The 15,630-nt window shown below is 43.2% G+C and overlaps 1 protein-coding gene across 3 annotated transcripts in view; it reads left to right on the forward strand.

Moving 5' to 3' along the window:
* The window catches only part of FGFRL1 (fibroblast growth factor receptor like 1), a 186,879-nt gene that overhangs the window by 75,301 nt on the left and 95,948 nt on the right, over positions 1-15,630 (forward strand). For all 3 annotated transcript variants that reach the window (XM_068403947.1, XM_068403949.1, XM_068403948.1), the window contains exon 3: positions 14,975-15,247. In XM_068403947.1, the coding sequence (XP_068260048.1) occupies positions 14,975-15,247 (273 nt within the window). The remainder of the gene's footprint in view (positions 1-14,974; positions 15,248-15,630) is intronic.

Consider the following 15,630-nt stretch of genomic DNA (forward strand, 5'->3'; position numbering starts at 1 on the left):
ACGTTTTTGCTTTGATCTTCCTTGCACTATCCTAAAGCCCAGCAAGCAAAGGCTAAGTAAACAGACCTTTGATTTCAGAGCTGTTTGGAGCAGAGGTCTTGTAAAACTTTTATCAATGGCAGAGCTGAGCTACTGAAGTCCCTCTTGGACTGTAGGTGCTGCAAGAGTAGCAGTGTGGTTTTATTGACCCTAACGTCCCTCCTTTTCCCCCCTTCCCATAATGACAAACATCTGGGGATATGAACCAGCTTCCTGTTGATTGTAGCACACCAGTTTCTCTCAGAGAGACACCTGCTTATAATCTCCTCTGTGGTGAATGGAACGTAAGCTATATTAGATCCTACAGCTATTGGATCCCCCAGCCAGTGTAGCTTTTTGTTAATGCATGTCATAAAGATGCTTAAATAAATCACATGGGACACGTGCGTGGGAAACACTCACGTTACTAATCCTGCATGTTCAACACTTCTGGGTCAAACCCCAGAAAACCAGTACTCTGGCTTAAATAGCATGAATATTACAACAAATGGATTTTATTTATTTGTTTCCTGTTTTTAGAGGATTTAGTGATTCCCCACGATCACGAAGGTCACAAATTTCCTTTCATGTTCAAATAAGCAGGAGATTCTCCTTCAGGTTTATGCCCTCAGAAAAGAGACATTAAGAAACAAGCACCTAATATCACAAGATTTAAAAAATTAAATTGTGAATGCTGGCAAATTTCACTCAATGTGTGAAACGCAGGAGTTAGATTGGCCTCTACTTTCTTTTAATTTAATATTTTTCTCTGTCTTTTGGTGGGTTACACAAAGGAGGCTTTGGCTTCCCTTCTACCCACTGTAGAAAAGTGATATGAGAGTAAGATCCTGCCAAGATATTTTATTTTTATAAGTGTTATCAATTTTCCATTGTTTTCAAAACTAAGAACCACTGTGCTTTGCAATGATGGAGACCAGGGTGTTCCTGGTGGGCCAGAACTGTGGTCCCTACTGCTGGGGCCATTTCAGCCCAAAGCTTGATTGAGCCCACGACCAAAAGTTGGAGCATTTTGCTCAGCTCTACCAATGACTATTGTTTCTTATCAAGATAAATACTGAATTACGAATTCATTGGCCAGCCACTCCATGCCAACACTGCTCCTGCTGTACCTTCTGGAGGTAAAGCTGAGATCATTGGCTAAGCCTGATCTCCTGCCAGTAAATCATGAGCCTAAGTGCATCTAGTCTCTCTTGTCTTTTGCCCTTGCACTTTGATAGCATGGCCTTAAATGACGCCCTTTCTTATGCTGCCTTTTCTGCCTTAGTCACCAACTGATCGTTTACTGTAAAACAATGCCCTGGTTCTCCCTTCAGAAGTGAATTTTGTCTTTTGCGAAATAGTCAAATCTGCTCTTAGATAAAAAGCGTTTTTAACAGCCCTTTATTTGTTGGTATTTGGTGGCAGTTCTTTGATCCCTGAAGGCATGTGCAGCACTGTTTGTGATATATAGCAAATTGATTTTACACATTTCCATCTTTTATCAATGAGTCTTCCAATGGGGTTTCACTGTAATCAGATTGGAGATTACCATGGCACAGCTGTTGGGAAGGGATTGTAATTTACATGCAATAAAGATTAGGGGATTAGTGACTGATTAGGAAAGTACTGATTTATCCAGCCACAGGTACAGCAAGGGCTCTTGCATGTCTGCTTGCTACTGACCTTGGGTTTTGACCTCTTGACTCCTCACTTAGAAATGCCAGCATGCAGCACAGAAGTGATTTCTGATGTGGCTTTTCTCAAGAACAAGTTCAAGTCATTGCACAGCAAACCTTCCTATTTCTGTGAACAGAGAAGCTCAGACATCTTTATGCGAGTGGACACTTTGCTCTGATGTGAATCGGCCGGGATGGGCTGAGCAGACAGACTGTGGCAACGCTTTAATCTGCAGCCGGGAATTCCTGCTGACAGCTGATGCGATGTGCGTGTGTTGGTACACGCACGCGTGTGGTGGGGGATAAAGCAGCTATGTAATCATGCGGCGAGACAATATTTCTCCGTGCACATCTTTTCCTAGATAGCTGTTATGCTCTCCAGGTTTCTCCCCCCGCACACACTTGCAGGACTGTACATTACCAGACTGTGAGGTAATAGGAGTGCACATTAATTGATATTCCAGGGTAGCTGTATCTACCTGACGGATACGCTGTTCCATACCAGTGCGCAGCCCTCTAGTGGAGTGACGTCATTTGAAATTACAGAGCAATTGACGTCAGCAAAACTCCCGTATGCTCTCTAGCTGCTGAAGTTTGGGCAGCTCAAATAAAGCAACCACACCAACAGTCACGGGCTGTGCTAATAACAGGGGGTTGGTACTTTGCCTGTGTTTCAGATAATAATTAGCACCATCTTTCTACTCATGAAGATTTATAGAGAAAAATGGCAGGCAATATGGGATCTTCAGCAAAGGAGAAATATTTCCAAATCCTTCGGATAGTTTAGGGAATTTAAATGGATTTCTATTTTAAATATTTATTTTTAGTGTTTCGATTTAGGCAGAATATACCCACTGTTAGGTGCTGTTTTGGTAACACCATTCATCCTGAGATATGCCACGCTGATGTGCCATCGAGGTATAGGAAGAATACCTTCCTCCAGATGAAGTGAAGAAGCTTTTGAGCAGTAAGGGATGCAGCAGAGCTTTGGACATACCAGATGAAATGCACTGATTTTATCTGATCTTAGAAGCTGAACATTCCTGGGATTGTCCAGAAAAGCACCTGACAATCCTAGGCACAAACCATGGTGGTGTGATCAGATATGGTAAGCCTGACAGAGCAAGTCTTCACTGTCTCCTGCTAGAAAAACTAATAAAGGCCACATAAGAGTCCACTAACCCTGTTAGCGTGAGCAAACCAGCATGTAGAAAAGGAGGAGCAGAGGAAGTAGATGTGTTTGAAACTGTCCCAGTTGCAGGCAGGCTGCAGAAATCTGGACTAGCCTCTGTCCAAGGCACCAGCTGAGCCCTCAGAATGTGCCAATGATAACTTTTGAGTTTTCACAGCCAAAAGGTCGCTTGTGCATGGACTTGTGCAGGCATCATTGTATGTTTTAACACTGTGCTGTGGCACCAGACCGGGGTCGATCCAGTTGAAGAAAACATTACTGCTTTCCTTTGGGTATGGCCTGGAGCTGCGGCTGTTTCCTATATGAAATCTGACAATATAATATTCTGCAGGTATGAAGGCTTCATGCGTTAAGAAATCCTCGCTCCTGCCAGTACCATCAGGTATCGTGTGCTTTTACATCAGGTAGTGTGTGCTTCAGTGTCTGGGGAAGAGGGAACCAGATGTGAATGCTATAAGAATTCATTGATGGTTTCCCTGTTTTCATGTGCAGGAGACTTGGTGTCCCTTGAGTTTAAATGTAAGTTTTCACTGAATCAACCTTGTGAACCCTTTCTTTTAAAATGTATTTAAGTATTTTCCTCTCCTAGAGAGATGTACAGGTGTGCCTAAATTAGCTTGTAGAATGGCACAACAGGAACAAGTCTTTCAAGTGAAATATTTGGTGCTGAGGAGGTGATGTTCACACTACAGGCATTTTGGGAGTTTATTCTGGATTACCTCCAGTCTGGTCATGTAGAGTGAGCACTCGTTAATGGAAATCTGAGAGCACAGCTTCTGCTTTTGTTTTACCGGGGACTCAGCTAGCAATTGCTCGCTCTGTCTGTGTTAGCAACTGGTGACGATTGATATGATTGGATCTGTAAAGCAAAGCATTTGGTGCTGAGGACCTGACACCCCCGTTTCAGAGGGGTGTTCCACTTCAGAATAGCCCTAATCTGGTCCTATGAACTAAATGATCGTGTGAACTGAAGCACACCCTGCAGCTCAACTTCCTATAAAAGCAACTCAGTTCATGTGCACTAAAACTGTTTCGTGATGTGAAGCAAAGTATACTGGTGGGGATGATCAAAATATTCACTTTAAAGCACATCCCTGATCCAAACTAAAACACTGTTGTAGGCACATGTAAGGTAGACCTTTATGATTACAGTTTAATTTGGAGAAGGCTGAATGGAGCACTTCCATCACACCTATCATAGACTGGAGGTTTTGGTAGGGCAATGGTGAATGGTTGCAGGCAGAATTTTAAAATGCTGCTGTCTTAGAAGAAGGTAGAAAGTCAGCTCTTGTTTGCGATTTTCTTTTGGAGCAAGATGAGTTGTTTTTTTTTAACTATATATATACTTCCACCTTTGTGAATTTTGAATGTAGTTTAATTTATTCCTATCCCAAATCAAAACTGTTTTCATATTTTAGTGATACAGCAACCCATTAAACAAAGATTACCATTACTTAGTCAATATACTTTCAAAATCCTGACTTTTTTCATAGAATCATAGAATCATCTGGGTTGGAAGAGACCTTCAAGATCATCGAGCCCAACCATTAGCCTAGCACTGCCAAGTCCACTGCTAAATCATGTCCCTAAGCACCACGTCTACACATCTTTTAAATCCCTTCAGGGATGGCGACTCCACCACTTCCCTGGGCAGCCTGTTCCAATGTTTGACAACTATTTCAGTTAAGAAACTTTTCCAAATATCCAATCTAAACCTCCCATGGCACAACTTGAGGCCATTTCCTCTCATCCTATCATTTGTTACTTGGGAGAAGACGCCAACACCTGCCTCACTACAACCTCCTTTCAGGTAGTTGTAGAGAGCAGTTGTAGTTGTAGTTTTTGTTTGTATGTGTTTCATTTTAATTTGCCAGAATTACAATGCAAAAGATTTCTCAAACTGAAAAAGGGAATATTGAAAGAGAACACCAGACAAAGTCTTGGTTCATGAAAAAAATGTCATTTTCTGATAGAGAAACATTTGTGCAAAATGCTCCATACCAAGTCTTCTCTGCAGCCATTCAGCTAGAAGTGCTTTCTGTTTTAGAGAAGCCTCTGAAAATATCTTCAGTTCTTAAATACCACAGTGTTTATCTCTTTGTGGTCACCAACAAACAGTTGTTACCATGTTTTTGTGGTGACCAAACTTAGAAGCCCCCAGTGATGAGGGCAGAGCAAGGAGAGGGCTGAGAGCAGCCTCACCATGTAGGGCACTGCCACTGATTTCCCAACAGCAAAAGGCTTATGGATATTTTGGCAGTGTCTCCTGTTCGAGAGCGAGTGTTCAAGATGATTTTTTTTTCTTAGCACTTAACGCCGTAATCACACCTTTTCCATTTTGGCTATTGGGAAAAGCCAGTAGAAACCAGCAATGGGTGGAAGAGTGTAAATTCTTTTCCAATTTCATCCCTTAGAGAGAAATCTGTTAAAAAAAGATTTTAAAGAATATTTTGAGGCAAACCAAATTCTTAGATACAAATGAAAAAGGCCCCTGTGTCAGTGTATAACTGAAGACTCGCTGCTGTGGACTAGCAGGAAGGCAAACCAACTATTTAAAGATCTTAGCTCACATCGTTCCCGAATATGGCACAGAGTCAACCATCGTGGTTTCTGTTTCCCTGCAGACATAAACAATGACACTTACAATTTCCTGCTTGTGCAGCTCTCACACAAACATCTGTCTATGAGGGAAACAGCTAATTACTTATTAAACCTTGTACTGTGCTTAGACTGGGTTAAATATTGACTACCAAAGTTCAAGGGGAATCCGTGTCACCAAACGTGAACTTGGACATCCTATTTTCTAGGAGCTGTTCAAATAAAATGCTAGGTGATAGGGTACTGCATGTAGGCAGCGGGGACAAAGAAGGGGACAAAAAAATGGAGGATTTTCTTACAAAGGCTCAGAAATAAATGCCTGTCTTTGAAGCCTTGGGTTTTGGAACATGATTGCAACTGGTGGCTCGAAGGGGAGCTTTGTTACAAAATAAGTGAATTAAACTGCGATTTGCAGAGTGTCTGGCTTGTTCTGCTGAAAGTCTTGGAGATGGTGGGTGATTTGGCTGGGAAATCCACTGGGCTTGTGAGGCAGGTTTGCACGGTTGGGAAGCAGTTGGAAGGGCAGAGTACAATAGCATTTATGTTAAAATTGGGGTGGAATAACCCAGAAGCTAATTCAGGGCTGCCTGACTGACTGGATTGTTTCCCAGAGATTATGGAAGCAAACAGATGCCTTATGTTGGCAGGAACGGTCCCTGTGTGACTTGTGGAGATGCTGGGGGTTTGGGTTAGGTTTGGTGAGAGCAGGTTGGGGCTATGAGGCAGGACTTGGGTTCTGGATCCTCTTGCCTCCTTCAAGCCAGAGGTTTTCTAACTTTCTTCCAGAATTAGGCAGTTTGTCCTTCCTGGAAACAAAAGGCTAAAAAAAAGCCTTTTAATTTCAGAACCTTGAAAATATGTTTTAATGCCATTTCTTTTGAAAAAGCAAATTAGGAATGTCATTATTCAGATGGGCTTGCCTTCTTGAATGGGAATGAAAAAGGTAGATTGTGTGGGTACATGTGCCGACACACCTTTGTTGTACTTACCTATTCTCTAAAAAAAGTTTACTGGTTATCCATTGAACTGCATGCCTGAACTACGCCATCAGTATAATTTTAGTTTTAGAATAGAAATATTAGTCCTCTCTTTTGGCCCACGCTAACCCCATTGGCAGCACTTAAGAAACAATAAATAATATCTTTTCTTTCACACTAGAAGAGAAACCTTCTAGTATACGAAGTCTGTTTCTTCAAAAGTAATTTGAAGTAATCCTAACTCTCCTCTGCGTTTGCTACTTCAAAACCTAAGGGATAAAGTTACTGTTTTTTGCTGCTGAAAAAATATTCAGCAACACTTGAAATTGAATGTCACCCATGCACATTTAATTTAATAAGATGGTAATTTCATGTTAAATAAATACCAACTGATTATTGCAAGCATATGCTCAAAGGATTTAAAAACCATGTAAGAGATATGTATCTCATCTACTGTTGTTGAACTGCAATAAATCTATGCAATAATCAAGTGCCAATTGTTTAACATACGATAACTATTTTATTAAATCTCAGTGAAATATATGCAGGGCACTTAATTAAATGGAACATGTTCCCAAATATTCTATTTTTCTTATTTTTGGAACATCTAGAGTAAAAAATTTACTGGCAACCTTCACCCAAGGGACTAGTTATTACTCATGTAAAAATATGGCAAGCACTTCTTGTGCTATCAATAAATATCCATTTCGTCAGGAAAGCAGCTCCTACCACAGAGGTAGGGAAAAAAGAGAAAATATGTCACTTTACTTGCTGTGAAATGAATCTGCAAAGCTGTTTTCTCCATCACATTGTTGGGCTCAGCTTTGCAGTCTAAGCCTAGAATTGCTCCTGCAAACAGTCTGCTATTCCCAGAGCTAAGCCTGACCAGTCATCGGGGCAGGTCAGCAAATACTTGTGGTGTTTTTTATGTTCTTCTCTAAGAGTCTTTGTTCTACAGAGATGCTGTTGTTTTTTTCTTTAATCTTTTGATTGTTTTTGATAAGCATTGTTTTTGTCTGTGGGCATCAATGTTTTCAAGCCAAGAAGGACCCATTAGCTCATCTAATCTGATCTCCTCATGTCACATACCAAAGCGTTTGGCCCAGTTACCCCTAGTCTGACCCCTACTTTACTTGGCTAATGCATACCTTCTGGAAATGCAAACTGGTTTGTTTTGAAAATATGAAAAGATGTTGGATTCACCATTCCTTTGAACTGCTTATTCCAACAGTCAAGGGTATACCTGGGCAAAAGATTCAACCATTTATCTCTCTCAAAAAGCATTTTTATCAGTTCTGCTCTCCATGTAATGGCTTCCCACTGTGTAGAGAGCCACGAGTTCCTCTCTTTGAGGAACACCTCCTCATGGTAATTGAAACTCTTGCCGTCATTGCTTTGTAAGCCTTTCCCTGTGGGAATTGTTCTTTGGTAGGTGTTTGTCCAGCCCGCGGCATTGCGAGGCCTCTGTCCGTTGATCCATCGTTACAGCTTGAATGACAACACAAATAATGGTAATAATGATGTGCAGAGAGTCTAAGTGTATAATCCTCATGTTAGTCTTGCAGAGAGTGTTAAACTATTGTAGTAAGGGTTAAATTCCTACTGTAAGCAGGAGTTGTCCAGCCCAGCTTTCTGGCAATGGATATCCCAAGTTAACCAACTCTGGAAGCAAGTTTAAACCATGGCTTTTAGATGGTCCTTTCCAGCCATCCATGTTCATTCTGAAGCTTTGGAGAGGTGAAAGAAATCAACTTTGGTGTGAACCATCCTTGTGCTAAGGACTCTGGAAGACCAGGTTTTATGGTTATGAGTATGGTGAAGGCCAAATGTTGCCTCAAGTGTTGGTGTAAGGGATTGTGTTCACATGGAACGAGTGGTTTGGTTAGCGGCTGTTGTCCAACTGCTTCATCTCACTGTCATAATGAAAGATTTCTGTACTTGGCTGTATTCTCCTTGTAGGGGACACATTGTCTTTGTGCCATAGTCCCTGATGTTAATTCCTTGCATGTGTTGATGGGTTGTTTGTGTGCTTCATGGTAAATGACTTTGCTAATTTGCTAACACAGCACATCAAAAGAAATCTTATCTTCATGGAAAGTGAATGTGTTTGGTATTAAACAATAAAATATACCTAACCCATGGGGCTCTTAAAACTTATTTAACTTCTTTATAAACTTTACAATACAGTACGTGGATATTATAAATTACTTTCCATTCCAAGAAACTGTCCAGGCTGGTTGACCTTCCTTGGAATTTCCTCTTTGTAATTATGTTTAATGTGTTAATAAAGTTCACTTTGAACTGTATCATGGCAAATGGTCTCATAGGACATGGGTCAGTGCTGGTGTGTTCACCATATGTGAAGCTTGACGTTAGTGTGCGGTTTAGTTGAAGGAATAACAAGGCTAAGTCCAAACAATTGTAGAAGCAGTATCTCCTCCCCAGGTTAGCAGTAAAAGGGGTTCATGGAAAGTTAGGAATGTGGAGTGGGAAATCATTTAGCTTTCACTGCTAGGTGTTACTAAATTATAGCGCTAGGTTCGAGTCACTATCAAAACACCATATATCTAGAGGGTTTTCACACAGAACTATAAATCATGTTTACTACATGTATGAGTTGAACGAGTGCATGAACTTTGCAATGCAGTCCAGGAAAATATAATTACATGTGTGTGTGTTTTTGACTGTGAGAAATATGGACAGGAAGCTCTAGGCTATTCCACTGTTGTGTCTTAAATACACTTCTAGAAATTGTTTTTATTGCTTCCCGGAAATAGCTATTTGCTAAAGCAAAGAGGCTTTCTTGGGTTTTACGTAACTCCTTTTGCCAAGAAGTGGCAACCACCATCCTTTCCAAGGCACTGGGAGGGAGAACAGGAATGCTTGTAAAGCAGCGTCAGCAGCAGAACAGCAAGTGAGGCTTTTCTGTGGTATAGGATAGTGGAGAGCAGTATTGCAGGATATAAATTGAAAATTGCCCAGCTGTTCAGTAAGACAGGTGTAGGATCTGTCTTTTATATAATGGAACTGAACGGAGATTCCAGTTGCTTGTATTCGTAAATGAGGCAAATAAATCTGCACACTTGTCTGCATGTATATGAGCAGAAATATTTAAAACAAATGAGGTGATCATGGCATTTCCTTAATGTTTGACTGGGCTTCTATGATCTTGAACAGAAAACCTGGCATCTGGCTGGGATTGTTGGTTTCTTTCTGGGTGTACTTATATTTATTTGCAGATGGGGAAACTACAAGCAAGAAAATAACTTGGTGGAAAATGTAGGGTCTGGATTGTTTAAATTATATTTTAAGACTGATTGCACCCTGGCCCTTGGAACTCCAGGCATGATCCCTTCTAGTAACTAAAATGATTTGAATGTTATGGGGCAAAGTTATATTTAGTTTGTATTTGGAGAAAGAATAACAACCAGGCGCAGGGGGAGGCAGCTGCATTCTCGTCACTTCTTCCCAAGTCACATCCATGGATGTCAAACCCCACCCTTCCCCCTTGGCCGAAATATTAAGAAATGATTCTTGCAAACTATTGGGTTGAGGACAAGGGGGACTGAAGAAAACCTGTCCCCACTGGGTTTGTGTCGAGGTAGGGCTTAATTTATCGTAATAGCTCCTTCTGTTCGCACAGGCTGTGAAGTCAGCTGCGTCCTGCCTGGCGTGGCGTGGCTTAAAGGGCTGTTCCTCAGCAGCACCCTGTGGCCGTAGAGAGCTGCCTTTGTGTAACGGAAATTTGCAAGAGTGGAAACAAGAAATGGTCGTTGTTTTCTCTCCCCACCATTCCCCCCTCCCCTCCAAAAGCTAAAAATGTGTGAAAATCTGTGTCACCAGTTTTGGTGGAATATCTACCTGGGGCCTTGATTTTGGCCCTTTCTCCCATACCTCATGGCAAAATGCTGCAGGAAGTTTTCTCTGTCTCCAGGAGCATTGGAGGATGCAGATTCTCAGCACTTACAAAGGCTGATTTTTTCAAGAATCATTGCCTAATTGCTAAGAAGTCAGGGGGAGTATGGTGTAGGGACACCTTGCCCAGGATTTACACCCAGGGCCAGAGAGCACTGCTCTCTCCTGCTCTGTCTTGAAAGGATCCCGTCTGGAGCTTTTGTCCATGCCAGGCACATGGCAATTCACAGGATCCCGCCTCCGTAGCCAGAAGGGTGGTATATATTGGCATTAAAAAATTTGTGTTGGTAGAGATATGAATTCACAATTTTAACAATATCTGGTTTAACAAAATGATTTCAGGTTTCAAAGCAATCCCTTATGGTGTTGCTGTCCAGCTCTTGTGGTGTTGCCCTGATGCATAACGCATAAACAAGGCAAGAGCGGCACTACAGCAAGCAGTGATAGTGTATTGCTCTCAAAATACATTAGATCATTTCTGCTCACATACAACACAAAGCTGGAGTCTAGGATGGCTGAGATTGTGACACTGGCTGCTTGAGGAGTAATTGTATCTGCTTTTTAATGCTGTGTTAGAGCACGGGGCAGAAGCCGGCAGCCGCAAGGAATGGGAATTATAGAACCATAGAATCACAGAATGATTTGGGTTGGAAGGGACCTTAAAGATCATCTAGTTCCAACCTCCCTGCCATGGGCAGGGACACCTTCCACTAGACCAGGTTGCTCAAAGCCCCATCCAACCTGGCCTTGAACACTTCCAAGGTGGGAGTATCCACAACTTCTCTGGGCAGCCTGGTCCAGTGTCTCACCACCGTCACCGTAAAGAATTTCTTCCTAATATCCAATCTAAATCTCCTCTCTTTCAGTTTAAAACCATTACCCCTCATCCTATCACTCCCTGCCTAAAAAGTCCCTCTCCTGCTTTCCTGTAGCCCCTTCAGGTACTGGAAGGCTGCTCTAAGGTCTCCCCGGAGCTTACTCTTCTCCAGGCTGAACAACCCCAAAGCCAGCAGTAGCCAGAGTTCATCCTGTTGTTACCTCGTTGACAGCTGTAGGTGAAGCAGCCAGGTGCTTTCCTGGGATTTTGCCTCTCTGAGCAGCTGTAGCGGTGTATCCAGCCTGTAGGGCCACGGGTTGTGCCCTGGGCTCTGCTCCTGCCCCGCGGGAGGCAGCCACCAAGCATCGGCCTTGTGAGAGCTGACAGCTATTGGGCACTCTGCTCTCATGGCCACCCCTCTGGCATTTTATAGGTCCGTTCTGCAAGGTGAGGAGCTCCCTTCAGTACCAATGGTACACATGAGAAACTGGGCTGCTCAGCATCTCTCTACTGCATGTTTTTTCTCTGTTCATAGAGCAGAAGATGGGTCTGCCATAGAGAAGCCCTAGAAATTAAACTCCAGGGGAACCTGAGTGGTTCTGGGCAGCTTAATGTATGGATTGAGAGGGGGAATACACTTCTATCTGGATAGTGTGGGATTTCCACAGTACCTCATACAAGGCAGCTCTGTGTCAGCAGCACCCGCTGTCCAGGGGATGTTGCAGAAGGGTTTTTCTGCAAAACATACTTCCCCCTCTCCACCGCCTCCCCTCCAAATACTGACAGCGCAGAGTGGCGAGATGTGCCAGACTGTATCTTGACTTGAAAAGCATTCATCCGTCACTGTTGCTGTCCCAAGGCAGGACTGTACAGATATGTAGTGAAATAAGACCCAGTGGATGCCCGTACATTAGAAAGAGAGACAGAGATCCGTGACGATATCAACATTTTATTCTTACTGTAGCCATCTACAGGAGGTCCAGCTATCGTTGGCTTTCCAGGGCCTCTGAAGCCTCTGGCATACACAAAGGCACTGATTCCAGAGAGAGAGTACTGCTTGCGCAGCAAATTATTAACACAAAGATGATAGGTAATAAAATGGGAAAATTTACAGCACCAAATAAACAGAAGCAAGGTTTTAACGTCTACGTCCGGAGGCTGTACCTCATTGAGAAGTGCATGCAGCTGTATCCGGCAAAATTCAGAGCAGGAAAAACACTGGGGGGAAATTTTTGTTCCTCATCCCGAGAAAGTCGCTGGAGGGGTTAATGAAGGACAGCAGAGGACCACGCTAGTGTTTTTCTTTTCAAGCAGAAAGGCTCTAAGAAACGCACCCTTTTCTAAATGTCATAAAGGTCTGCGAATAGATCCTGTGACTGAGAGCGATCCAACAATTCCTCAGAACGAAAGGTCAATCAAAGGAAAATGGCATTTAGGAGGACCTAGCTTACCGCTGACCCAAACATGTGACAGATCCAGAGGCAACTCTGGTGCCATCAGGAGAGCCGCTTGTGCGGCCTGCCCCAACGAGACACATGACGTGACTGGGAAACTATCTGATTCCTCCAGGTCTCAAAATTCATCAGGAGTCAACCTGAATGTCGGAAGGAAAGGGATTTTGAAGGAGCTACAGCAGGTTTCCAAGCTGTGAGGAGGAGGACACTCTCTCTCCACTGTCCCTGCTTGCCCTGCGCCAAACATTTTTCCCCAGCACTAATTATAGATCTGGTTTTGCCATTTGAGTATGCATGGAGTAGTATCCTGGCTCACAAGCAGATTGCAATGAAGCTACTCTTAAAGTTTGACTTGGTTTGGTAGTGCTCTAGGTCAGAAAGGATCTCTCCAAGGGCCAACACAGAATTTCAACAAGGCTGTGGACTTGTCTGGACATTTCTACTCCGTTACACTAAGTGAGATGCTGCACCATATAAGGAAATGTGGCAACATTTGGGGCTGGTGAATTCCACTTTATCAAAGCCAACACACACAGCACCTCCTGATGGGTGGATTTCCTCTTTAAAAGATTCAGCAGCGTGGCTTGTGTCAGATCAGCAATCAAAGGGTCTTGGGATTATCTCTTCATCCACAGAGCTGGTTGGAGGTCTCCCAAGGTGAACAACATTAATAGTGCTTAGAAAGACCTGGACAGGCAGGATTTCTCATGGTGTTTTGCCAGTTCCCTTGGAGTATGAGAGGGCACCATCACCTCCAAGACGCTGTCCCACAAATGTCTGCAGAAGGTGTGCAGGGATGGGGGTTGTCTTCGCCAGGGACTGACTGTTTCAGAATAAGTGCTCTCAAGATCCCCACTTTGGGTCTTCAGCAGTTCATCAGAATCTGAGTGTGTTTAAGACTCATTGGTTTAACCAGGCTCTTCGTTAACTAATTAATGAGTTTCAAGCTAGTTCATGACTCTCTTTCTCAGCTTGAGCAGCACTTCTGTTCACCAGCAAAACTGTGAAATTCATGGGTGCCATTCAATATGAGTAACTGCAACAGCAACTCTGTAGTCATTCATGAGCTGGACTGTATGTACTGCCTTAGTCATGCTGGGGAAAATTCAGACAGTGGAATAATAGGAATTAGTCATGAGGAAGTGCAAATACGAGCTCTGTAGCTTATCCCATGTGGGTCCAGTCCTGCAGAACACTAGGAACTGGAATAAAAAATGAGGGAACAATTCCAAATCCCACAAATATCTTGTGGGTTTTGGGTGCAACTCAGCATCAGCAAGCCTTAGCAAAACATTTTGTCCTTATGCAAGAGCAGGGCACTTATGATCACACCCATTAATAGACTATTCTGGGAAGAGCATTACTATTGCAGTTTGTGTGGGGAGCTTGTGCAATTAATGAAAAGGCAGATGTAGGAAAAAGACTCTCTGCTTCAACATTTCAGAGCCTTGGGAAGAAATTCCAGTTTGGATTCAGCTATGAAACCATTCCCGCTGTTGGAGTCTTTATCACTTCTTTTTTTCTGAGCACTGACCTGTCCAAGCTCATCCTGTTATCACGTGGCAAACAGTGTGTTCACTCTGTGGCATTCCAGGGACACTCTGTTTTGCATGAAATTATCACCTTTTACAAAGAGCAAATATATGTCAGTCGGGTCACACCAGCAGGGTTGCCAAGGCGATTTATAAAAATAACCTGGTTTGGACTACAAGCAATGTTAACATGTCAGGCTATGCTGTATCTTCTGGTGAAGCGCTACCCTATGAATGCTTTATGTCCGACAACTGCAGGCTTATGTGTCTCAGATAAAGCCCATCTGGTGACTATTAAAGGGAATTACTGTACATACAACATGAAAGGATTATAACATTGCAGGGGCGGGGGCAGTGTTTTGTTTTAAGTACCAGTGCTGTTACTAATTTTGCCTTCAGGATAGGTGTTAAGTTTAAAACAACTACAGCTGCTTTACCAAATACAGCTGAACAGTTTGTGTAGTGGACTCCTCCTTGCTATAGAAAAATGGTGGTGTTTTGGAAAAGCAAGAGAGACCCAGAACCAGGCTTTCCTGGTGGGTTAGCATGAGCTGCTGATGATGGCAAGGCTACAGCTTCAGGTCTCGCACAAACCAGTATCTCTGTTAATGTATCCCTCTGTAATTACCTGCATTTTTAGCCTTGGTTGTAAGTGTTTTTTGATAAGCACCCTTCACTATATGTCTTTATATCTCAGCAATCAATGTAGTGTGCTGTCTGATGCCTGGTCTTTAAATCAGTGCTGTATCACTGGCAAAAGCAATAACAGCTTGTCCTCTCTCTGTTCTTTCTTAGGTCCCCCAAGGATTGCCGATAAAGTGATTCACCGCCAGTCGGTGAGGCTGGGGAGGACCATCAAGCTCCTGTGCCCAGTGGAGGGTGACCCCCCACCTCTCACCATGTGGATGAAGGATGGACGCACTATCCACAGTGGGTGGACAAGGTTCCGAATCCTTCAGCAAGGGCTGAAAATCAAGGAGGTGGAAAGCGAAGACGCGGGAACCTACATTTGCAAAGCCACCAATGGCTTCGGCAGCACCAATGTGAACTACACCCTCATCGTGATTGGTGAGTAGAGCTGGAGAAAAGCCAGGCCTCACCTGCTTTGGAAGGGGAGAGCGAGCTGATCTCTGTGCAGCTGTCAGTGATTGCAGATTTGCTTTGCTAATCATTCACTGACCTCCACTCTTAACTGGCCCTTTCCAGTGTTTGAGGATTGCCAGAGCTGGCTATGTTGCTGCACATCTTCTGCTGCAGCCGGCTGCAGGCAGATAAGATTACGCAGTGCCAAAGGTTACAAATAAACAGAAATGATGCAATAGTCACTAGGGTCCGGACCACAATGAATTCCACACAGGAAAGGCTGTGCGATAAGGAGAGGTCACACTGATCTTTATGTTTGCTGTTGGAACAGGATAATTCTCAAAACAAACGTTAAGGCACCCATATAA

The sequence above is a fragment of the Nyctibius grandis genome, chromosome 6, assembly GCF_013368605.1.
Source record: "Nyctibius grandis isolate bNycGra1 chromosome 6, bNycGra1.pri, whole genome shotgun sequence".
Lineage (NCBI taxonomy): Eukaryota > Metazoa > Chordata > Aves > Nyctibiiformes > Nyctibiidae > Nyctibius > Nyctibius grandis.